This window comes from Notolepis coatsorum, assembly GCF_963971535.1.
Source record: "Notolepis coatsorum genome assembly, chromosome: 3".
NCBI classification, from domain to species: domain Eukaryota; kingdom Metazoa; phylum Chordata; class Actinopteri; order Aulopiformes; family Paralepididae; genus Notolepis; species Notolepis coatsorum.
This window is the reverse complement of record NC_140167.1, coordinates 177,838,619-177,864,282: the sequence shown is the minus strand read 5'-3', so window position 1 is coordinate 177,864,282 and position 25,664 is coordinate 177,838,619. Positions and strand designations below refer to the sequence as shown.

Below are 25,664 nucleotides of genomic sequence, written 5' to 3'. Positions count from 1 at the left end.
TACAATTACCAAAGGAGAAAGGAGGGATGGCAGTACCCAGTTTAGAAAGCTATTACTATGCAGCACAGCTTAGAACAGTAGCATGCTGGTGCAATGTGAACTATGAGGCCAAATGGAAAGATATAGAAACCAAAAGAGAGGGATTCAAAGTGCAGACACTGATAGGAGATAGGGAGCTGTTCAGAAGACAGGAACAACTACTAGATCCAATTACCAGATTCACTATAAACATATGGAACACAATAGTAAAGAAATACAAGCTAGAAAAAGAATCTAAGATACTGAGATGGATAGCACACGACAACAAATTCAGACCAGGGATAGAAGATCATGGGTTCAAGAGGTGGGAACGGGGGGGTATAACAGCAATGTGCACGATGACGGAAGGAGGGGAGATGCAGACTCTACAAAAATTGAAAGAAAGATACGGACTAGAGAATAGGGACCACTTTAGATATTTACAGATTAGGGACTACTATAACAAAGAAATAAAGCAAGATAGAGACAAAGAACAGAATGGGGTAATTAAGATAATGGTAAAGTCATACGAAGGACGGAAGGGGAGGGTGATATCAGCACTATATCAGGCAATAATGGACAGTAAGGGAAATACAACATTGTATGTGAAAGAAAAGTGGGAAAGAGAGTTGGAAATAGAGATAACAGAGGAGGAATGGTATGACACATGTAAGACACAACAAACAACCACAGGATCAAGGATATGGAGGGAGTTTGGGTGGAAAAATATAATTAGATATTTTATAACACCAGAAATACAGGGCAATTACACACCAGCAAAGAAAACATGTTGGAGGGAGTGTGGACAGGAAGGGGCGAACCATACACACATATTCTGGGGATGTCAGAAGATAAGGCACTACTGGGAAGAGATAGGAGGGATAATAAATGAAATAATAGGATACGAAATACCCCAGGGAGGCCAAGTGTTGTATTTGGGGAATCTGTCACAGGAAGGAATCCAAGGGGAAGACAAATATTTGATTAAGATATTGATAGTGGCAGCCAAGAAAGCTTTAACTAAACTGTGGTACAAGGTAGAAGTGCCGACAAAGGATCAATGGATAGAGTTGGTAGAGGGGATACAGGAAATGGAGAGAATCACACATCTGCTGAGGCTGCAAGAAGAAAAGTTTGAATGGAAATGGGGAAAATGGGAAGAATACAGGAGGGGAAGTAACGACATCACAGAGGTTTGAAAAGGATACAAGGAAATGAATAAAAATGTAAATAAATAATGCAAATGTAGAAGGGACCGAAGGACCCATGTCACACTTTTTCTTTACCCATTTTTTGTCTATTTGTTTTAATTTATGTACTGTGTATTGTCTATGAATGTTGTCTATGTATGTTGTTGAAAAAATGAAAATAAAAATTTAAGTTTAAAAAAAAAAAAAAAAGCTAGGTAGTAGACTGGCAGCGTAGTCCTCTAGGTAATGAGATGGCTGCCGTCTGCGCTGCGGGCGATCTAGTTTAGGAGAACCGTTTGTGGAGTGTTCATCATTGGCCATGTCAATATTAATATTATATTAATATTACGCTAGTTACCCTCCGGCTCGAAGGACCAATTTTAACTGAGGGGTACAATTCCCTGACTGTATTGAATAAGTATGGTATCATTAAACCACTACTGTCTTATGTACATTACTACTGGCCATACAGTACACGGGTATATGAGATGAACACATCCACAATAACACGGTTTCACACAAGTACTCGTTTACAAGAATATTTATTAGCAGCAATAATATTATATTACATTACTTTATTTAGAGTCGCACTTGTAAGGCGAAGAATGTGCATGAATAGGTCAAGAGCGTAAGTCCATTAGAATATTGCGCAGGAGATAATGAATACCACCTGTATCTTAGGAATTATATCTATGGTACACTAGTAGGGCAGCGGGAGATACTAGTAGGGTCCCTCCGGTTGTAGGCCAGCAGGGGAGAGGATTTGTCGGTAACGAAAGTCTGGGTCAACGAAGAATAAGGAGACTCCAGGTACAGGAGACAGTGCAATAATCTCTTGATCCGCAGACGAACAACAGCTATTTTCCGGTATGCAGCTCCGCATGGAAGAAAGCTAGCCAGCCTCAGGCGTCCTAGAGGCGGGCTCGACGTTGCTCCTCACAGGGTAAATCCCACACAATTGTGGGTGTAGACGATTCTCCGCTCCATCAGCTACAGGACCAAAGCAAATATAATCCAGCCGAAAAGGGCTCTGTAGTCGTCGGGTAGGTTATCCAGTGTACATATCCACATGGTCCTCGTCTAGGGCTCCTCGGATGACGGCACCAGGTTAAGCCGCCCAGCCTGGATAAGCACACTAGCTGGTACGAGGAAGCGTTGGTAATGCTGGTCACTGTAGAACGGTAGCCGCACGATACACTATACATAAATAGACTATTACTGAAATAATAGAATAGGTCGAACTCGACGGTACAGCGTTAAACTCTGATACTTCAGCTATCAATTCGCACGCGGTCTCAAGGCTCTATTTTGGGGCAAGACGGGCCCACTTCACAGCACGTTGTATCGTGGTGTGAGGCTTCAACTTATTGGGTAACAGTACTTCTGTATTCACCTGCGCCGTATTTATACGTTAGGTGAACAATCTAGTACCAGCCTTATTTCTGTCTCGTATTCTTGCGCAGAGCCGGTCATGTCCAGGCATGTCTTTGGCGGTGACTTTGAACTAGACATTGGGGGTATGGCCGTGGCGCCTAGTGGACCGCTGTCCAATAGGAGAACGAAATATTATGGTCTGTACTAGGTAAAGGGATATTCCGTGTATATGTACAAAGAATACACAAGGGATATCAGACGATATACAAATATAATACAATATATCTCAAGTAATAAATATATATATTCGGTTTAATCTGATCCTTCGTAACAACTACAGTATAAAGGACCAGAGAGTATTTCTATTCTAATTTCGTTTATATATTCCATTTTTATTTTATTCTACTTTAATTGTCTGGTAATGTTGAAACACCAAATGACCAGACTTTTCACATCCAGGAAAATCGAGGGTGAGATGTTACAAAGAAATATATATTTAAATGGACTACACATCCCAGCAGGGGATAGTGGATTCACATCAGAAAAAATGTCAGTTGTAGTTTGGGCAAATTTGTTGGCCTTTCAGAAATAATGTGATGGCTGATCATTGGAATCAACTAGTGAACTAAAGGCTAGTTTAGATAGCTAGATTGGAGGGTGTGAGTAATTAGCATGTTTATAGATCACAAATATACTACTACCAGAGACAGTCTCTAGGAGACTGATTACTGGGGTCGTTTTGAATGTTGAAATCCATAAAGATACCAGCAACAACGAAACAAACATAAATATTCCAGAGAAAATTATTTAAAGTGATGTGATTTTAAGTTGAGTAAAATTACAATTGACTGTATTTCTAACTGGAAGTTTTAAAGATGTTTTAAATGAATCACTATCTATGAGAATCGTGCAGAGTTGTCGCCATGGTAACTAAGGACTATGTGGCAGAAACCACTGAATGCATGCGTGGAAGCTATTCTGAGATGTATTCTCAGCTATTCTCTTAGATATGTATGATGTTCCCATTCAAAGAGAAAGGGTTATGGTCTTGTTAGTGTTGTTAGTCCCCATTAGGGTGACCAGGTCAAAATGGTTCAGTCGCAGGACAGCAGCACTGCTTTTGCGGGACAATGCGGGACACGTAGGGGGGGGGGGGGGGGGGGGGGGAGTGTGGCAAAAAAAAAAAAAAAAAAAAAAAGTATTTAATTTTTTTTTTATTGCTAATTAAAATTAAATAAATGTATTTATTATTTAAATGCCTATATATCATATTCGACACAGACGGTAGGCTATATATAGCTCATTTTGTTATTAATCTTATTAAACTCACCTCCGGTTTTGGGGATATTAGCCTCCGGATTCTATTGCCCCCTTCCCTCTGGACAGTGTCCCGGCGATACTCCCCGTGTATTCTGTTATTATAACAAACCGACCCTCTGATTGATTCAGTTCTCAATAATAGTCGGGCCAGACTTGCTGAACAACTATATGTGACGTCCCCCTCTCCTCCATGTGTGATGGTGAAGCTCCTGTCAGTGGCAGATCCTGCATTCTACCTTTTGGGGATCATCTGAAACGGTGTTCTGCGAAATTCTACTATACCTGCTGGCACGCATGGCGCACGCATACGCATGACCCACAATCGTTCACACTACAATATCCTGCCACCTTGCTGACGAACGTCTTGTTGAGTCTTGTTGTTGATATATCTTAAACAATATCTTAAACATATGTTTTTCATTGCACCTTTTGAACTGTATATGCATGTAAATATTTGCATGTAATTGGCTTTGCAGCCGAATGTATTTGTAGATGATAAAATGTCGGTACACCTGTTGGAATTCGGAGTGAACTATAGGGTGACATCACCCAGCTGTCCAAACATATATAGGCGATTCGCGCTACGGCAGCAGTTCTCAGCAGAGTAGTAGAATTTCGCAGAACACCGGCTCGGACAGGTGACAGGCAGCGCGACTCGAGTGAGCTGCTCAGCAGCCTCGGCTGGAGATGCATCCTGCTGCAGGACCACAGCACCGATACTCTCAGGACCGTGACACTTTGCGGACCCACACTCTCCACTCAGCCATTGGGTGGGACGGTCACGTGACCCAAATCAGCCAATGGGAGCGAGGGTCTGGAGAGTGTGGGTCCGCAAAGTGTCGCGGTCCTAAATGTGTCGGTGCTGTGGTCCTGCAGATGGATACTATTGCTCGGCTGCGCAATGCATTGGTTTGTGACGTCGCCCGATTTTTTTATTTTAAATATAAGAGGGTATTGGAACGAGGCATTAAATTAACAACATTTAAAAAAAAAATTAAATAATAATCTTTGAAAGATAAAAAATAAAAAATAAAAAATATAAAATATATATATATATATATATTTTTTTTTTTTTATCTTTGAATTGCAGGACATTGCTTTGTTGTTGCGGGACGCGGGACAAACGGCCCAATATCAGGACTGTCCCGCGAGTCGCGGGACAGGTGGTCACCCTAGTCCCCATGAGGGTCGCAAAGGGGTGGAAACTTTCAGGTATATTTCTGGACATTTTCCATGGGAAGTTAAACTTGGAAATGTTGCCCAATTTCAATAAAAATATTAGCTTATAATAGTGAACTTATCTTTTTGGGGAAAATACAAATAATAAGACAATACTAGGTATTGTAGCATGTTTTGGTTAAAATATCCCCATTGTATGTTAATATAGTGTATGGAAAATATCAATACAGCATGGTATCATGATACTTTCCCCCCCATCATTATATAGACACGATTCCCAGAATCATGATATGCTTTCAATGAGAGATCATGCTATCTTTCCTATTGATGAGTCCAATCGACAATCTCTCTGATCAGACGGCATGAAAAGATTTGTTTGATTTGAGATGTTTTCTTTATAAAAATGTATTTTCTTCTCCAATTTTTACATTATAAAATAGTTTTTAAATAGTATTGCAAATGCATCGCGATTGATTGTATCATGATCCCTGTATCAATATGTCCAAAATTCTTGCTAATACACAGTCCAAGTGGGAAGAGAGCCAGGACAGAAGACGGACATCCTAAACCGCTGCCTGGTGACACTGCGATAGTGCTAAACACACAAGGTGCAGCACAAACACAGGCCGCTTAGCGAGAGATCCACTCCCTCATCCTCCCTCACAAGTACATACTTAAACTTGTACACAAACATACTCCATATGGCAACACCGGCCCAAGGAGGGAGGGCGATACAAACCTTCCCTGTAAGTGTGGAAATTAACATCATGTTTGACATACAGCTTACTGGGGATTGCTTGTTTCGTGAACACACGTGCTCCAGTGATACGCAATATATCTTTTGACACTTCATAGAGCTACATTCAGGCCACATCCCAAAAGCTAGGACCAGAGATGGAAACCATCATCCGTTTAGTATTATTATTATAGTTATTATAGTAATTATAGTATTATTAAGGAGATCAAGATTGTGTACCACTGTAGCATTGATGTGACACACACACACGCACGCGCACGCACACACACACACACACACACACACACACACACACACACACACACACACACACACACACACACACACACACACACACACACACACACACACACACACACACACACACACACACACACACACACACACACACACACACACACACACACTTTGGGTTGTAAGGATTGTAGGGTTAGTAGTTATGGTTGGGGTCAAGGTTAAATAGTTAGAATTACACTCTGGAGGGCGCCCAAGTGGCGAACCATGTAACGTGCTGCGTCGCGAAGCGGCCGACCGGGGTTCGATTCCCGGACCCGGCGTCCTTTGCCGAATGTCTCCCCCCCGCTCTGGCTCCCGTTCTTCCTCTCTCTCTACCGGACTGTCCGGTAGTAAAAACAATAAAAATCTACCAAAAACATAATAATAATAAAGAAAAAGAAAAAATTACACTCTGGTTTGGTAAGGAGCTAGAGAATGAATGCAAGTAAATGCTATGTTTTCACAAGTATATTATCACCAATATGTGTGTGTGTGTGTGTGTGTGTGTGTGTGTGTGTGTGTGTGTGTGTGTGTGTGTGTGCCTACGTGTACGTGTGTCCTCACAGGCGTTATTGGACTCACCCTGCACACAGAACTTGAGCTCTTTCGCGTCAGTGACCGTGGTGGCCGGCAGTCTGTCCGGAACCTTCTTGCTCATGCGGTTGTAATTCCGCCTCTTCTTCGTCTCACCCCACAGGTTGGAGCCGCCGTGCATGCTGGGAATGTTGAGGACAGCAATGCCCTCCAAGTGGGTGTTGGTGAGGTCCAGGATGTTCCCATCACACTGAAAGAGGGGGGGGGGTAGAGGAGGGAAGAGAGAGAGAGAGGGAGAGACGGATACCTTTGATGAAATACTTGACAACAGTCATTCAAAACACTACTCGCGATTCTAAATAAACTGTATAAAAGGGACATATTATAGAAAATACTGGCCAGTACCATTTTTGTACCTGTATCACTGTACATATTAATATTACAACTCTGTAGATACATCTGATCACCTGTACATTGTATATTACTATTGCACTTTACAGTTACATTTGCACTCTGGTTGGATGGCAAACATCTTTTCATTATACTGTATAATGACAATACATTTGAATCTAATCTAATCTTATGGATTTGGCTGTCTGGTGTTATTTAGGTGCAAATGACGGATATTCCTTTCCGTTTGGCCAGGCTTTTAAATCCAACGAGCCTAATGGCGCTTACACACTACACCACTTTAAAATTCAGCAGAGCTCTTCACACAACACAACTTTCTGTCTTGTAAATCGGGGATCTTGGAAAGCGTTGTGGTTTCACAGTACATAAATGGTAAATGGACTGCATTTATATAGCGCTTTTATCCAAAGCGCTTTACAACGTATGCCTCACATTCACTTATACGCCGACGGCGGAGGCGACCATGCGAGGTGCCAATCAATTGCTCATGGGGAGCAGTAAGTGTCTTGCTCAAGGACACTTATACACGCCGCCTGGAGGAGCCGGAATCTAACTGGGAACCGGCTCTACCTCCTGAGCCGCTGTCGCCCGGTACATGACTGATCAGAGACAGGGGTTTACACACTACAAGATCTTTCACCGGGAGGAATCCCAGACGAGTCTGTCTGGTCTCCAAACTACGTTTTGTCACGAAAACACACGCGGGAAGTGACATGGAGGTATTTGTTTTGGCCATGGAGGTATTTGTTTAGGTCATGGAGGTATTTGTTTAGGTCAGAGGAAGACACTGGAGAAGAGCACAAGACAAGGTTTTAGCGGTTTCTCTTTTTCACTCAGAGAACGAGCCGTCATTCTTTCCTTTCCTTCCGTCTCATTTCCACCAACTTTACCTCCTGAGCCACTGTCGCCCCATGATAAATCCAGATCAAATCATTACAATCATAATTACAAGCTAGCGGAGAACTAAGCTGGGCTGCAACTTGTCAACCGCACACAAGCCACCACCTGTTAAAATGTCATGAAATCATGAATGAATGACAACTAATAGAGACACTAATAATACGGCAGGAACATTGCAATAGGCTGAACAGTTCAATCATGTTCTTGTTCCGATTCAGTCATTATGTTCGTTCATTCTGCAAGCCTTAGTGCTCGGATCTGACTTTTTTGTTTGGCTGTGTTCACATGGTGTTTTAAATGTGGCCCATATCAGATTCCAGTGTGAACTGGTTACGCTCCTGAACTGACCTGGATGTGCAAATGAACAATAGCGAAGATGGATGTAAAGATGGAGGACACTGAAGTCACAGTTTAATTTACAAGTTGATGTGGAGTGGAGGCCAGCTAATTCATGAGCAGATGATAATAAGGGTGAGGAGGAGGTGAAAGAGAGACATTTCTTCTTTTAATATGCTAACCACCTCACTGTCCCTCCACTGACCACCTACATCACAGCTATCTTCCATGTTTATATTCAGAGAGAGTGCATGAATTGTGACAAATGTCAATCTACAGTGGTATGAAAGTGGCTTTTCTCTCTCTCTCTCTCTCTCTCTCTCTCTCTCTCTCTCTCTCTCTCTCTCTCTCTCTCTCTCTCTCTCTCTCTCTCTCTCTCCCTCTCTCTCTCCCTCTCCCTCTCTCTCTCTCTCTCTCCCTCTCTCTCTCCCTCTCTCTCTCCCTCTCCCCTCTCCCTCTCTCCCTCTCTCCTCTCCCTCCTCTCCTCCTCCCCCCCCCCCTCCCTCTCTCTCTCTGAGTGAACACCGATTTACCTCTGATCTGGGGCTTTTTGATGGTGATCAGGGAAAATCAGGACTAAATCATGTAGTCTGAACTTGGCTTAAACAAGCTGTTCGGAATTATTGCAGTTTGTGATGCAATAGGAGGATGAATTAGCTTTGATTAATCAATGAGCTGAGCTTTGTGGAGCCAGGAACAGGAGCCCATCTAATCTACTGCCCAGTTGGTAAACGTTCATTACTCTTGGTGGATAGCCAGGCAGGGAAGCAGATAATTAATAAAACATTTGGCATGTGTTACACATACACCATCTTCCATACAAGGGACAAAAGAAGTACTGGAAAATAACAATTAAAATTAGATTTTAGACTAGTTTCTCTGCACAAAAAAAAGACATGTTCCACAGATTCAAGGAAGGCATATAAAATAGTTGAAGAGATACACGATATGTCCCCTTTAACTCATTCAGCGTCACCGCTTAATCCATGAGATGGCGCTAGTGCGCCACCGCTGTAAGTCAATGGGGGGACTGCGAGATTTGCGAGTCCTTAAAATATATCTTAAAGTATAGCTATGGGTCTAATACACCCGTCGATTATCAGTTAGTTGCATCCAGTCAACATGTACAAAACGGATAGTTTTTTCATCGGTACATTTCCGTTTGATAGCCTTTTGAATATGAGTATAACTTTGGGTGCCTCTGAGTAATTCCAGAGAAAGACGGATAATAGCGTTTTAGTGGAATACACTAAAACACGTTATAATTTTTCGCCTGATTATCGTATCTTCCTGAAATCAACGCTAGATTATCATTATTATCCTTCCTCGTGCATACATGAAGAGCATTGGACCGCGGGGCTCCGCCGCAGCCTCCTCAAACTCAACGGCACACAGCCACACACACACAGCCGCGATCGCGGTAGAAAGACATATCAGATCAACGATCAAATTTATATATAGTGTTCTTATCTTGTATCTGATGTAATGCAAAAGAAATAATCCAATTATCTCATCGCCATTTGAAGTACTGGGTGCGGAGGTCCGTGCCACGTTCAACAGCATTGCATATTGAGGGAGGGGGGGGGGGCAGCCTCGCAGATGTATCGTTGAAACAGGTTACCTCGCCTGAGTATTTAAACCCCGGCCGCACGGCTTGGATCGTCCCAGAAAAGAAACTAGACCATTCCCAATGGGGTGCAATACCAACTGGAAGGCGTAGGCGTCTGTATTTGCCTTTTTGCGAGCTCAGACCCATTCACAACGATAACATCAGGCTGGATGGCTAAAAATGAATGGATATCGCTAATAAAAGAAATAACGATTAAAACCCGACTATACTCTGGTCTGGCACTCAAGCGATGGAGAGTTAACCCGACTATCATTGTGACTGGCGCTGAATGAGTTAAAGAAGGACATAACAATGGAGTGCCTCTCTTTTATTGAGCTCTATAAAGATACTCTATATGTCCTGTCAAGCCACAAGCCCTGCTACAGGCTGCTGATGCTATGGCAACGTTCTCATTCAACCTCTGTGCCTCTTGGCTGTTTCAGGTTCATTATGTTGTGTTATCACTTATCATAATAAAAAAAAAAGTAAAACATAAAAACATCATAAAACTATTTGTGAAAAAAAATAACACTTTCTTTTTTACACTGAATTAATTGACTAAATCTAACTGGTGATCATCCTAGTAGAACAAACCAATAAGTAATTGTATATATATATATATACATACACACACACAACTATATATATATACATTTAAGCTGTGTGTATTATTAAAACGAGCGTTAAGGTAATTATTGAAGATGTAATGCTAGACGTGACAGTGGGATTGTATGAACATAGAGCTGGATCAGTTACATAGCCCCTCACCATAGAGGAAGTGCAGTATACAGTTTACACCAACTGCTAGTGCTGATGTGTCAGCTAATGGATACTGGGAATCTGTGAGCATGAGGTCATAGATTGCAGTATCGTTGTGTGAATAGACTCTCCACAGTTTCCCCAATTGTCGACGTAATAATAATATTTCTGTAGCCAGTGGGCTGTGATGTGAATAACTTTTTGAGGCGGTTGATTTGGCTCGCCGCCCCGTGTGCAGTGGCTGAGGCTACTTGTTTGAGAACTAAATCACGGACGCCACCAGCATATTAAGTCGATAACATCTCTGTAGTCAGTGGGATGTGAATGATAAGCAGAAGCATTGGATTTGGCTTGATGCATTACATGGGCACTGGCCAAGTGTGCAGTTTTGTTAACTAAATCAAGGAAGAAGCGTTTCTAACCTCAGCTGGATTCAACGAATTCATCCAAAAGCAAGAGAGAATATAAACTAGGCCCGACATTGTCGGGAGACACAGTTGCGTCCCCTAGCAATGCTAGAGTATACGTAACGTGTTTGGGTGCAAAAGCTCACATGGACATTCTATGGCCTCGATGGAGTCAAAACCCCATTCGATGCTTTTCAAAATCATTCAAAACGGATACAATGTTAAATCTTCGCACTGTGATTATGTGTTCGACATCAAAATCTCACAATCTGCTTTCAAGAAAGATTTTGGTAACACGTTGTCTTACAAACAACCTCTACATACAATGAAGCAGATCACGAAAGAAACCCTATACAAACACAGGGTTGAATTAACTACCACTGACTAGCTAACACTGCGTTCAAACTCAAGATACAAATTCAACATAAGGTAACACACTTAATGGACAACTTTTAAATTGTCGGCCTGTCAAAATAATCTCTTTTAGTGGACTTACTTTGGTGTTCATGTATACTCCGTGTGATTATATCTCAGCCCGTTTTGCGGCTGCCGGCTGAAGCGATCTCCCTCAATACTGGACCAAGATCCAAGCATGGCGCCCGTATGAGATACCAAGTTTTTACCAAGTCCCATCCAAATGTACAGTATAACACCGGCCTCAAGAAAACCTGGCAATTGTTTGCAGTCGCCGTTAACTTACATAGTTAGACATGGGCCTGATGAATTAAGTCCTATAACATCGTACACATTTCACAAATGCACTACTAACAGGCTTTGCCTTGTAGAAACACTGCGCAATCACGCCACTCGCCAACGACTTTGTGACGCACCAAACAACACACACGACATTACGCGACCGCAAATTATGTTGTGACACGCTAGCATGCAGGCAAACCACACGAATACCATGATGTAATGCGTTAGTGTGTTTATATGAAAAACCATGGGAAATCTGCCATTTGGGACAGAATATGATACACACAAATGGAGAATGTGATAGACATTCGCGCACACACACATACGTACACACACACACACACACACACACACACACACACACACACACACACACACACACACACACACACACACACACACACACACACACACACACACACACACACACACACACACACACACACACACACACACACACACACACACACACACACACACACACACACACACACACACACACACACACACACACACAATCTGTCAGTAACCCACTTCCCTCTTCATCATACATTTGTTCCATGGGGCAAATGACACAGTATAACTTGTGTATGATTCTATCTCATACAGCTCTGTAACATGAGTAGTAACTCCTGCCACGCAGCACTGACGCTCCGGGGCAGAAAGCGGAGCTCCTAGAGTGAGTGCTTGACACACATGGACAGTTTGAAGTAACACCTCATTGTGGCTTTTTAAACCGTCAATGATTACAAGCTAGTGGACGGTGGTAGCAGGTCCAGGTCAGGGGTTTAGACTTGAGACCAAGTAATAATGAATGAATATTTATTAAAACATGTAAGCTGGACCTTGGCCAAGGTTAATAAGTATATGTGAATTAGTGTCCATGCCATACGAAATGTGCACACGAAGCAGAGCAGAGGGCCTGGTGTGTGTGTGTGTGTGTGTGTGTGTGTGTGTGTTACTGTGTTATTTCCTGGTAGGTAAATGCTCTCATTGCCGTTTCTTGTACATCCAGTAATTTCTGTTAGTAACTTCCCTAATTTCACTTTGTGCAACATTCCCAGAAAACGATCTCATGCTGAAACTAACTGTACGACAAGTCAGCAGGAAGGGTACTTGTCGTACAGAACCTGTAAGTCGCCTTGGATAAAAGCGTCAGCTAAATGACTCAATGTAAAAGGTAAATGTTATCCTCCAATAATTACAGGTGAAGGCGAGTTAGTTTCAGCATGAAATCGTTTTCTGGGAATGTTGCACAAAGGATTACTCGCCTTCACCTCTACTCATTCTAGAGGATAACTCACCTTCACCTCTACTCATTCTAATCTATAGGATAACTCACCTTCACCTCTACTCATTCTAGAGGATAACTCACCTCTACCTCTACTCATTCTAGAGGATAACTCACCTCCACTCATTCTGGAGGATAACTCACCTTCACCTCCACTCATTCTAGAGGATAACTCATCTTCACCTCTACTCATTCTAGAGGATAACTCACCTTCACCTCCACTCATTCTGGAGGATAACTCACCTTCACCTCCACTCATTCTAGAGGATAACTCACCTTCACCTCTACTCATTCTAGAGGATAACTCACCTTCACCTCTACTCATTCTAGAGGATAACTCACCTACACTCATTCTGGAGGATAACTCACCTTCACCTCTACTCATTCTAGAGGATAACTCACCTTCACCTCTACTCATTCTAGAGGATAACTCACCTCCACTCATTCTAGAGGTTAACTCACCTTCACCTCTACTCATTCTAGAGGATAACTTACCTTCACCTCTACTCATTCTAGAGGATAACTCACCTCCACCCCCACTCATTCTGGAGGATAACTCACCTTCACCTCTACTCATTCTAGAGGATAACTCACCTCCACCTCCACTCATTCTGGAGGATAACTCACCTTCACCTCTACTCATTCTAGAGGATAACTCACCTCCACTCATTCTGGAGGATAACTCTCCTTCACCTCCACTCATTCTAGAGGATAACTCACCTTCACCTCTACTCATTCTAGAGGATAACTCACCTTCACCTTCACTCATTCTGGAGGATAACTCACCTTCACCTCCACTCATTCTAGAGGATAACTCACCTTCACCTCTACTCATTCTAGAGGATAACTCACCTTCACCTCTACTCATTCTAGAGGATAACTCACCTCCACTCATTCTGGAGGATAACTCACCTTCACCTCTACTCATTCTAGAGGATAACTCACCTTCACCTCTACTCATTCTAGAGGATAACTCACCTCCACTCATTCTAGAGGATAACTCACCTTCACCTCTACTCATTCTAGAGGATAACTCACCTTCACCTCTACTCATTCTAGAGGATAACTCACCTCCACTCATTCTGGAGGATAACTCACCTTCACCTCCACTCATTCTAGAGGATAACTCATCTTCACCTCTACTCATTCTAGAGGATAACTCACCTTCACCTCCACTCATTCTGGAGGATAACTCACCTTCACCTCCACTCATTCTAGAGGATAACTCACCTTCACCTCTACTCATTCTAGAGGATAACTCACCTTCACCTCTACTCATTCTAGAGGATAACTCACCTCCACTCATTCTGGAGGATAACTCACCTTCACCTCTACTCATTCTAGAGGTTCTGTATCACACTAGCTCACGCTCAGCGTTTCATGCATATATCTCGCTTCAGCATATATACACTGAATAATTTCACAATGTACCTTTAAATGCCAGCATTAATCTGGCCACACCCCCATCCGCTTACCTATATAAGCAGGGATGGTGCCACACACTCATCTCCTTCTCAAATATCATCACAAGCAACGTGTTGCTATATGCCCACTTGACGTGGAGAAAAATATTGGCTGGAAAAGCAATGTTATGAGGAGAGGAAGAACAAGGAGATACGTTGACATCATATCTTTATTTTCTCTCTCACTATTTTCGAGAAAATACGGCGATGTTGTCTTCGTCACTGGAGTGTCTGGAAGATGGTGATCATTCTAAAACCCTCCACCGGTTTTCGTATTGGGAGCACGCTGCTGCATGCTTCTCAACTGCAGTTCCTTGCTGTGTTGGTTGGGGTGAAACCTTTCAGGCCCCAGCTGAACTGTAAGACACGCCGCTGTTGTGAGGAGCGGTGGGTTTCAGGTTGAGTGAGTACTGTCGCTGGCAGGCTTCACTTGTCTGTTAGTGCTATGGGGGCTAATTGACAATGTTTATGAAAACCGGCCCCAGGCTAGGGTCCTTTGTTCAGCCACCTAGGCGACAGAAGACCTTGGTCTGAAGACCATTGTAGTTTTAACTAGTGGGCCGCGACCATTAACACTGGTGATCCCTGTGTTTTCTGGACGAGTGGGTATCTCCCTGTCACCGTGTAGCCCCTTCTTTCATATCCAAATGAGAGTATTCCTTCACGAGGAGATATGTGCATAAGATGTTCGATAGCGGAAGATCTATGTTCAAGTCAGCTACACAGGCCAGTTTGGTATTGTGCTGATTCCGTCGGGTGTTGGTAAAATCACCGTTGTAAAGCTGTGTTGACATCTTGTTTCTCTTTTCTCTTAAAAAGTGAGGAGGGTTTCAGAACGACGGCCTGTCTGGGTGAGTGTTATATCATTGTGTACAAGTTCAGGTGATAGCTGCTTAGCTTACGGTTAGCCAGTCAGCTGTTAGCTGCGGCGTTAGCCTGCTGGGATCACTGCGTGGCCTACAGAGGTTGGGCCTACTGTTAGCCAGTCAGCTGTTAGCTGCGGCGCTAGCTGTTGTGATCACTAGGAAACGTTAGCTTGCTGCTATCGGACAAGGCCAGCGCGAGGTAGCTCCGGCTACTCGCACGCCGCCGTGAGCTCCCCTCTGGTCGCGTGCACCGTTCGCTCAGCGTCTCGCGAGCAGGGGCAATAGCGACCGACGGTTGGAGCGGCCGTTAGCTTAATGCTACTCTGTTGAACGTGCTTTGATTATAACATGTTTTACACTCTTGACTACGACGTCATCTTTGACAGGGGATGTTCGTCGACCCTGCCCTGAGCCAGGACGGCAAGGATTGCGTCAACAAAGAGGACTGTAGCGACGGGTTGGAGCGGCGACGCTGCCCAGTTCGAACAACACAGGAGCGGCTGTGTTGTCTACGGGGTCTTGAGACTGCACTTCGCTGATCTACGTTCCGGGTAGGACAAGGTTTGGCCAGACCTTATAACACGTCTTCTGGCTTTACCTTTCTAAATGTTTTGTGAATAACGATGTTTTCCCAAAACGTGTGTTGCTGCAATACATTTAGGATACGACGCGAGTTATGTGTGAACTGTCTTTGTCACTGGCAGTTAGCTTCTCCGTGCAAATCGGGTTGTTGTTACAGATGTGAAAATGATCTGGTTGTTGTGTGAGAAACATCATGTGTGTTTATATGTACCGTGTACTCACAACTAAGGTAACTAACTTATGAAGCTATGCTTAGTGACAAGTGAGTAAAAGATTGTTCTTTTCTCAGCCTGTGATGACAATGAACAGTGTGTTCACATATTAACAGGTTTTCCTGTTTTAACTGGCCGTATTAAGGGTAAAGCAGGAGGATTGTGTTTTCCCCCCGGTTCCCTGGGACTTTTTCATCCTCCTATCAGACATGTTGTTGCACTACATTGTGTCTTTTGTGTGGTAGGGATGCGATGTAACCCTTAGCTTGATTGCTGAGGTTGTGCTAAAACTGCTGGAGAAACTTTATTTTCCTAAAAGAAAAGATTGTTTGGTCGCTGCCGTGTGTGCTTAGCAAGGCCTGTGGCCGATACTAATCGAGAATTATGTATTCTCTCATTATGAAAAACGGCGTTCCTCTGTAGAGTGTTTTTGCCATTTTTTGTAGGTGATGATGGGTTGTGTGTGTCATGTGACCTACAACTGGGTTGGACTGGCCACAGAAGCACATGTGTATGTTGGACCGGGGCTCTTAGAGAGCCCTCTCTATTCTGTGTTTTTTCCTTAGTAAAAATCAGATAGCAGGTTAGCTCATGCGCTGTGTGAAGCTGTCAAACGCTTCATAGAGCTGACTATGACTGTGTCATATTCTCTTTTTGTCATTACATTGTATCATGGGTGTGGGGTCGTAAAGGGGTGAACTGGTAACCTTTCCTCTCCCCCTTGTTTCTGTCGGTCAGGGGTACACCCCCTGTCCTTCAAGGTTCCTGTCACGTTGCGGTTTGGCACGTTACGGGGTGGGGGGGGGAGGGAGTTTCCTGGTCCCACGGCCTGGAATATTGGGCGTGTGCACCGCAGAAATTCCCCCGCCATAGAGTACGTCACCGTGCGCGTCTCTGTTGGTAGGACTTCCGTGTGCTGTTCAGGTCCATGTGATGGATCTGTTTCGGGGGGGTGGTCAGGGCTCCTCCTCACCAAGCGCCTATTCGGGCCTTCTGTGAGTTCGGACTCCTCCTTCCATGTGAGGGAGCCTCCATCAGAGTACTGAGCCTTCCTCCTCAGATTGTCAAAGTGAGTGGACCCTCTAGAAGGTGTCCTATTCTATTGTGTATGTATTCGATTCAATTCGATTATTGAGTGTGTATGGGTTCAGTGCCTCTTCCCCGGAGAGCCCTAAAACCAATTTTTTACATGGCTCAAGGTGCAATATATTCTTTTCAATCTGTACAGCTCGCGTGGGAAGTCTCTCTGGGGATCCCCGTCTCCTTCCTATGGGAGGGTGGTGGGATGTAAAAATGTGAAAAAAATTTACCCCCGGCTGTGTAGACTGGGATACATACTGTTGGTGCTTCCTTCTTTTCTATTAAAAAAGAGTTGGAGTTAGGAAGTGTCACACCCCTCTTGTCGTTCGCCTGGGCGCCTTGGGGATTCAATGACAGGTCTAAATAGCCTGTTCATTGATGTGGGTGTGTCCCGACGCACGTATAGTGCTAGCTCGCTGTAAACAGGTGACTGACTGGCACGCCTTGGTTGCTTGAGGTTAAAACGGCGTTTTTATAAAGCAACTGGGATGGAGGTTTTTCCTCTTCCGACGACCACATCCCACGACCTGGGTTGGTTATCGACGGATTCTCGTTCATGTCTGGGGGATGATGACGGAATGGATCTGAACATATGTAGAGGGGTCTCACGCCCTGGGGTGGGCCACCGGGCGCAGTTCGCCCGAACGTCTGGGTGGCGCCTTCTTTTCATGTTAAGATCAACACGCATATCTGCCCTTTCTCCTGGAGTAGGCATGTCGGCGTGGTTAGGGCGTGGGACTGGTTCTGGTCACGCTGGTCCGGATCAGTTGAACCCGTTGTCCGCCGGGGATGCAGATCTGCTGTTCTGGTACCCTGAGGGACTTGGGCTTTTTTCAGGGGGAAAAATGCCAGGTCGGTCCGGGTGTCACAGGGTTAAGCGCTATGGAGACCCTGCTTGGGTACGTTTTTACTCAGCACTGTCGTAATGGCTTACGGCCATGCCAACCTGTACACGCTCGATCTCGTCGATCTCGGCCGCTACACAGGTTGGTCCTGGTTAGTACTTGGTTGGGAGACCGCCTGGGAATACCAAGTACGGTGTGCTTAGGGGCTGGTTCTCCATTATTTTTCGCTCCTCTCTCACGCATGGCGAAGAGGGGCCTGTTGGGGTGGTCTTTGACCTCCTCTGGTGACCCTGTGCTTCCCGTATCGCCAGGCCCGGTCCGAGGTAATGTTTCGTCGACCCGTAGGCCTGGGTTAACCCTTTTTTGAAAAACAGAGACACTTGTACTGCGGTATAGCCGGTGTATACCCGCAGGTGTGTTTTGGAGTTTTTTCTTGAGGGGTTATAGGAACAACCACCGCATTGGGTAACACCAAGGTGGTTGATTCCCTGTTGTGTTGGAGTAGTGTCAACTCCCGGGTTCACCGTTTGAGGGTGCCCCTGCACGTTCATGACGTCTGCCAATCGTGTCAGCCTTCTCTGCCTCAACCCCTCTGGGTGGGGGTTTTTAAATGGAGGCTTGGTCATGCAACACCGCCAGCTTACGCTCCTTCCACCGGGGCGGCTGTGTTCAGCTGTCCCCTCTGGCGCCTGTCTCGTCTGCAGTCTCCAGGCTAGGGTTAATAGCCTGTTGCCTGGTTTTTTCCCCGGTGCGCTGCCTGCTTCCGTTGGTTAACCTTTTTTGTGTGCTTACGGCCATGCTGACTGCCTGTTCTGCAGGGTCAGTGTGCCAGGCGGTGTACTATTGGGGGGACAGGGCCCGCTCGGCTGAGGGGCCTTTGTCCGAATACGATGGCGATGTGGGGGGCGGGGTCACTAAGTGCCCACCTGGTGGGGTCTTGATGCTGGCATCATGGACTTCTCCGGGCCCCCGTTCCAGGGGGTCCAGTCCCTTTGGTGGGTCTGGGTCTTCCTTCGCGCTCCGCTGCTACGGCCTTGCCACGGGGTTGGGTTTACCCTTGACCCCGTGATTCTGGGGGCAGTAACGAGGTTTGTCCCTCCGTTCGTTCCCGGGTGGCATGCGGGTTGTGCGTGTGTGTAGTCGTGGGGTCAAGCCACGGTCTGCTCACCCTGTGCGTTGAGTTGCTTGAGTGCCTCTTCGCACGGTCGGGTCCGTCGCCCTCCCGTGAAGCCACCATTAGGTGGGGTGCCCTCCATTAGGGTGGGTCGGGGGGGCTCGGCCCTCCCTGATCTGATGGTTGTGGGGGGCCTCAGCAGGGTACATTGGTCGAGCTTCTAGCTCCCGCTCAGCTCCTATTATGCATGAAACGCTGAGCGTGAGCTAGTGTGATACAGAACGTTAGGTTATGACTATAACCAAGTTCTGTTAACACTTAGTGAACGCTCAGCGTTTAGACGCCGCTGCAGGCCCTTGATTTTTCATTGTGGTGAAATTTGTTGGGAAGGAGATGAGTGTGTGGCACCATCCCTGCTTATATAGGTAAGCGGATGGGGGTGTGGCCAGATTAATGCTGGCATTTAAAGGTACATTGTGAAATTATTCAGTGTATATATGCTGAAGCGAGATATATGCATGAAACGCTGAGCGTTCACTAAGTGTTAACAGAACTTGGTTATAGTCATAACCTAACGATAACTCACCTTCACCTCTACTCATTCTAGAGGATAACTCACCTCCACTCATTCTAGAGGTTAACTCACCTTCACCTCTACTCATTCTAGAGGATAACTCACCTTCACCTCTACTCATTCTAGAGGATAACTCACCTCCACCTCCACTCATTCTGGAGGATAACTCACCTTCACCTCTACTCATTCTAGAGGATAACTCACCTCCACTCATTCTGGAGGATAACTCACCTTCACCTCCACTCATTCTAGAGGATAACTCACCTTCACCTCTACTCATTCTAGAGGATAACTCACCTTCACCTCCACTCATTCTGGAGGATAACTCACCTTCACCGCCACTCATTCTAGAGGATAACTCACCTTCACCTCTACTCATTCTAGAGCATAGGTGTCAAACTCACGGCCCGCGGGCCAAATCCGGCCCGCCACGTCATTTGATGTGGCCCCCCAAGAGCTCAGATAAAAAAAAAAAAAAAAAAAAACCCTTTTTTTTTTTTTTACATTGATATTGGGTTAAAAAATACCAGTGTTAAAATAATTGTGGGTTAATGCGTTAATAAAGCTTTAACTTTGACAGCCTTAGTTATTACACATTCTTACACATACATGTATGTTGAACATCTGAGGTAACAAAGGAAAAAAGCCAAAAGCACTTACTCCTCAGACATTCTTTGACAATTTTACAGCCCAAAATACAAAAACGATCCAGGCGGAATAGGTAACAAAGGGTTGAAGAAATATTGTCTGAACTGTCAGATGCAAACTGGCTGTGTGACATAACCGAGCATCTCGCTCAATTGAATAAGAAGCTGTAGGGACGCAAACAAGTCCCACCCAAAACTTGACCAATATAGTTGTGAACTGAGACAACCCTTATTTTGTTATTTTTGAGTACAGTTACAGTTGTGTGTTCATGCAGACACATAATAGCAATTTCATTACGAATTGAAAATGGGGGACCCTGATGTAAACAAGTCGAAAGTCTTTCTCTGGTCTGCATCCCCTTAACAATTGTGTGTATTGAGCTGTACTGTACTGTACCCATTCTGCAATCTGTTAATTAAAGTTAATTAAACTATCTTCCATTAGTTGGATGTATGGCCTCTGCAAGGTTGTGTGCAGCCATTTGTTTTTGTAACATCTGCTACATCTGTCCCACGTGTTCTTTGCAGCTCACAGTTGTTAGTTCTGCCCCTCTTGACTGTGACAAAAAGGTTTTGAACAAACTTAATGTCATAGCTTGTATTTGATGATATTCTTCTTTGTTATTTACTTGAATGGTTTGATCATTGATTGGTGGAGTAATATGGGGTTCTGATAAACTAAAATTATTTGTTAAAATAACATAAGCTAACATATATTTTTACATTTATGCAAATGAATATGCAATATGTATAACTTGAATAAGTAATAAATACAGAAACACCATGTTTAACAATATGTAAATGTGTAGCTACATTTATTTTACATTACATTAACATTTATACGGTCTTTGGCCCTTTGAGGGCAACCATAATGCTGATGTGGCCCTCTGTGAAAATGAGTTTGACACCCCTGTTCTAGAGGATAACTCACCTCCACTCATTCTGGAGGATAACTCACCTTCACCTCTACTCATTCTAGAGGATAACTCACCTTCACCTCTACTCATTCTAGAGGATAACTCACCTCCACTCATTCTAGAGGATAACTCACCTTCACCTCTACTCATTCTAGAGGATAACTCACCTTCACCTCTACTCATTCTAGAGGATAACTCACCTCCACCTCCACTCATTCTGGAGGATAACTCACCTTCACCTCTACTCATTCTAGAGGATAACTCACCTCCACCTCCACTCATTCTGGCGGATAACTCACCTTCACCTCTACTCATCCTAGAGGACAACTCACCTCCACCTCTACTCATTCTAGAGGACAACTCACCTCCACTACTACTCATTCTAGAGGATAACTCACCTCCACCTCTATGCCTTCGTTGAGCTTCTTGCAGGTGGCAGATATGGTCTCCGTGGTGCCAAACTCAAAGTACCACAGTTTGTTCTTCATTCTGTTCAACAAAACACAAGGGAGAGAAGAAATGAGTCCTTGGACCGACACATTAGATATATTCTCAGTTTGGCAACATACGTCAACCCCATTGTAGGCTTTACAGCGCAGTGTGGTCGTAGTGAAGCCGCCCAGTGCCCCAAAGTCACAGTTCTTGAAAAGGACAGCTTTGAACAGCCAGCTGGCTGCCGCGTGACAGAGGAGGAGGTCAAAGCTCAAATCAAGGCACCCCGAAGCATTTTACTCTGCAGCAACGCTGTCTGGGTAATGAACCGTTACGGGCTGACACCGCCACCCGTCAATACATCAACCGCCTCCGTCAGCTCTGCCATCAAAACAATAAACATATTTTCACCACAGAGCCCGTATGGCAGGGCTGGTATGCCAACAGTGACTGTGGGGACGGGGGTGGGGGGGTGGGGGATAAAGGGTGGAACATTACTGGAGGTGACTATAGGATCATGGTAAATGTTATTCTATCATTCACAACACATAAAAACAACCTGCGAGCAGGACTTGAGTTCCGGTTCATCGCTTGCCCATCTGGTTTGTCAGACACGACCTAAGGGATGGGCCTCGTGTTTTTTCCCAGGTTGGTCGCATGTCTGTGATTTAACAACAACAACAACAACAACAAAGCTGCTCATGGTCAAGGTGAAATCTCTGCTTAGTCAGGCCGCAATTCCCATCACCCCCATGCTGATGAAAGATTGATTGGTTTCAGAGAGACAGGTGTGTGGACCATCAGTGACTCACTGACTGACTGATGGGTGTCTCAGCTCCCTGGAGGCGACCTGATACTAGGAACTGGAGCAGAACACCAGACAGGGGAGACAGGGAGGGTCTCTCACAAGCCTTCTCACTCAGCAGGCTCTCCATTGTTCAACCACAACTGTGCCTTATAATCGCCAGCTATCTCTTTTCAGCATTCCCCTGGCAAATGCAGACAGGCTGTGACTCTCGACATCGCCGGCACTGCTAAAAGCGAACCCGCAACAGACGTTCACGGCTCATGCGAAAGAGTCTCTTTTCCGCCCCTGCGCTCGCTCCCGACTTGTGTGACTCGAAGTCGACTCGCAGCCGATCCATTTGCGGTTAATTACGACTAATTACTTTTTCCATCTTCCCCATGACAATATGGTCAAATGAGACAATGTCCATCCTGCTACACCCAAGGAAACTATAAAAGAAGGAAGGGTCATCACGTCACTGTGTAGCTTCAGTTCACTTCAGTTCGCTTGACATCCCGAGTTAACTAGGATCAGTCGTCGCCTCGTTTATGGCCCGTCACTTGAACAGGAAATGACCTCGGATGTCAGAATCATCTGCAATTTGTTGCATTGTTAACCCTTTCACTGCCACACTACAGAAGGTTAACCCTTTACTATCTGTCTGGGAGTGTTGCTTTTATTTATTTTGCATTTATTTTAATTTAATTTAATTGAACCTTTAATTTTTTGACATTGTGGTGTTCTTATTTTGTTCTTGATTTGATGTGATGTTTCTTCTTGACTTGTTTGGGGAGGACGTGTACGGCCCATGGGGACATTGACGTGTGTTGTCGGGCCTTATAAATAAATGTGATTTGACTATCACACTACCGACGGTAACCGGGTTAACCTTCTGTAGTGTGGCAGTGAAAGGGTTAACATGCTGTTGTGTGGCAGTGAAAAGGGTTAACCTTCTGTGTATTGTCGCAGTGAAAGGGTTAACCGTTTGGTAGTGCAGCAGTGAAAGGGTTAACCAACGTTTTGACATATTGGTGTATATTTCCTCAGCTTGTATATTTTACATTCTAATACAGGCTTCAATAGAACTGGCACCAAAGTCTGGCACCAAAGCAGAGCATAGAACGCCGGTATTGTGACGTGATGACCCTTCCTTCTCTTATGGTTTCCTTGGCTACACCCTGGAAGTGAAAGGATAACCACGTGTTCATGACAGGATAGTATATTCACAGAGCATGGCACGGGAGGGTGTTGGTGCTGATACTGACAACATGGCTATTGACACAACAGGCCCTGTACTGTACCATGTGGGCATATCTTCAACATGTACCAGGATGGCAGGAAGACGGAGCAGGGCACGCAGCGCACGTCAGCGCATTTATGTAGAGTAACGGACTAAGGAGACAATCAAAGATTGTTTCGAGGGAATCTTTAGTGGGGGTTTCCTCTCGTGCTGTTGTCGTGGGGATTTCCTCTTGTTCGGTTGTCGCTGTAAAGCAGCTCAAGAGTTACGCTGGAGAACAAAATAAAATGTAAACTGACGTGTGTTTAAATTAACACTCATTACAAGGAACTCAATGAAAAGTATTTCTTTTTTTACTGCTTCACTGAAATCATTCCGATCTCTTCAATCTTACACTCTTACTTCCAGAGCTTCTAAGCTTGTCCTTTCTCTCCTACACCTTTCTTTCTCTCTCCCTCTCTTTCTCTCATGTCGTACCTCACCAGAAACCTCTCCTCTGTCAAATTAAGGGATTATGAGCATATTTGAGATCGCAATTAGGCATGGGTTTCGATTCTCAATGAGGCAAGCTGTCTAACCTCATTAACTTGCTTCCACTTGAGAAGCCATGTTAAAAAAAAGAGAAAAAAAGAAAAAGCAATTAACTTGTTGGTTTTCCCCTCTCTCTCTCTCTCCTGTGGACAGAACAGGAGTGCAACAGGGAGACGCGGTGCTAATTCCACAAGCATCTCTTACATGTCCCCCCCCCGTGTTTCGCCGAGGCCAATGAAATGAAAATCCACAGAACAAAAGCGAACTTCAGCGAGGTTCATCCCCCAAGTGTCTAAAGAAGGAACCGTTTTGTATTCTGATGAGGGAGAGCACTTCTCTTTCCTCTTTCTGATAGAGAGAGAGAGGGAGGAGATGGAGAGAGAGGGGAGAGATAGGGGAGAGAGAGAGATAGCGAGCGAGAGACAGAGAGAGAGCAAGAGAGAGAGAAAGACAGTGAGAGAGAGAGCAAGAGAGAGATAAAGAGAGACAAGAGACAGAGAGAGATGTGGAGAGAGCGAGCAAAAGAGAGAGCAAGAGAGAGACAGAGAGGGGAAGAGAGAGAGAGACAGCGAGCGAGAGACACACAGAGAGAGAGAGAGCAAGAGAGAGAGAAAGACAGTGAGAGAGAGCAAGAGAGAGATAAAGAGAGACAAGAGACAGAGAGAGAGAGATGTGGAGAGAGCGAGCAAGAGAGAGAGCAAGAGAGAGACAGAGAGGGGAAGAGAGAGAGAGACAGCGAGCGAGAGACACACAGAGAGAGAGAGAGCAAGAGAGAGAGAGAAAGACAGTGTGAGAGAGAGAGAGAGAGAGAGAGAGAGGGCAAGAGAGAGAGAAAGAGAGACAGAGAGTGAGAGAGACAGCGAGTGAGAGAGACAACGAGCAAGAGAGAGAAAGACAGTGAGAGAGAGAGAGCAAGATAGATAGATAGAGAGACAGAGAGGGGAAGAGAGAGACAGAGAGAGAGAGAGACAGCGAGAAAGACAGTGAGAGAGCAAGACAGAGACACAGAGAGAGATAGAGAGCAAGACAGAGACACAGAGAGAGAGAGCAAGATAGAGAGCAAGAGAGAGACAGAGAGAGAGCGTCCCCAGTTCAACATGCAAGGCACTGCCTGCTGAGCCCCGGGGGGCAGCGGCTGCTCGGAGAGAGAGAGGGGAACGGGTTCATACACTGGTTCACACTGTGCTCCTACACTGTCCCGGGGAAGTCTGAGGAGACTCGTGTTACCAACTGAATCCCCGCCAAAACAAAGTGTTATTCTATTTCGCCGTTATCAATACAGTTCACCGGGAAGATAAACATCTCCTCTCCGCGAGA

At 44.9% G+C, this 25,664-nt stretch overlaps 1 protein-coding gene across 1 annotated transcript in view; it reads right to left on the bottom strand.

Moving 5' to 3' along the window:
• Positions 1-25,664, bottom strand: part of dgkg (diacylglycerol kinase, gamma) — a gene marked incomplete at its 5' end in the record, with an annotated part of 295,637 nt that overhangs the window by 37,283 nt on the left and 232,690 nt on the right. The window contains 2 exons of the mRNA XM_084311455.1: positions 6,697-6,898; positions 21,756-21,846. Coding sequence (XP_084167581.1) covers positions 6,697-6,898; positions 21,756-21,846 — 293 coding nt within the window. The remainder of the gene's footprint in view (positions 1-6,696; positions 6,899-21,755; positions 21,847-25,664) is intronic.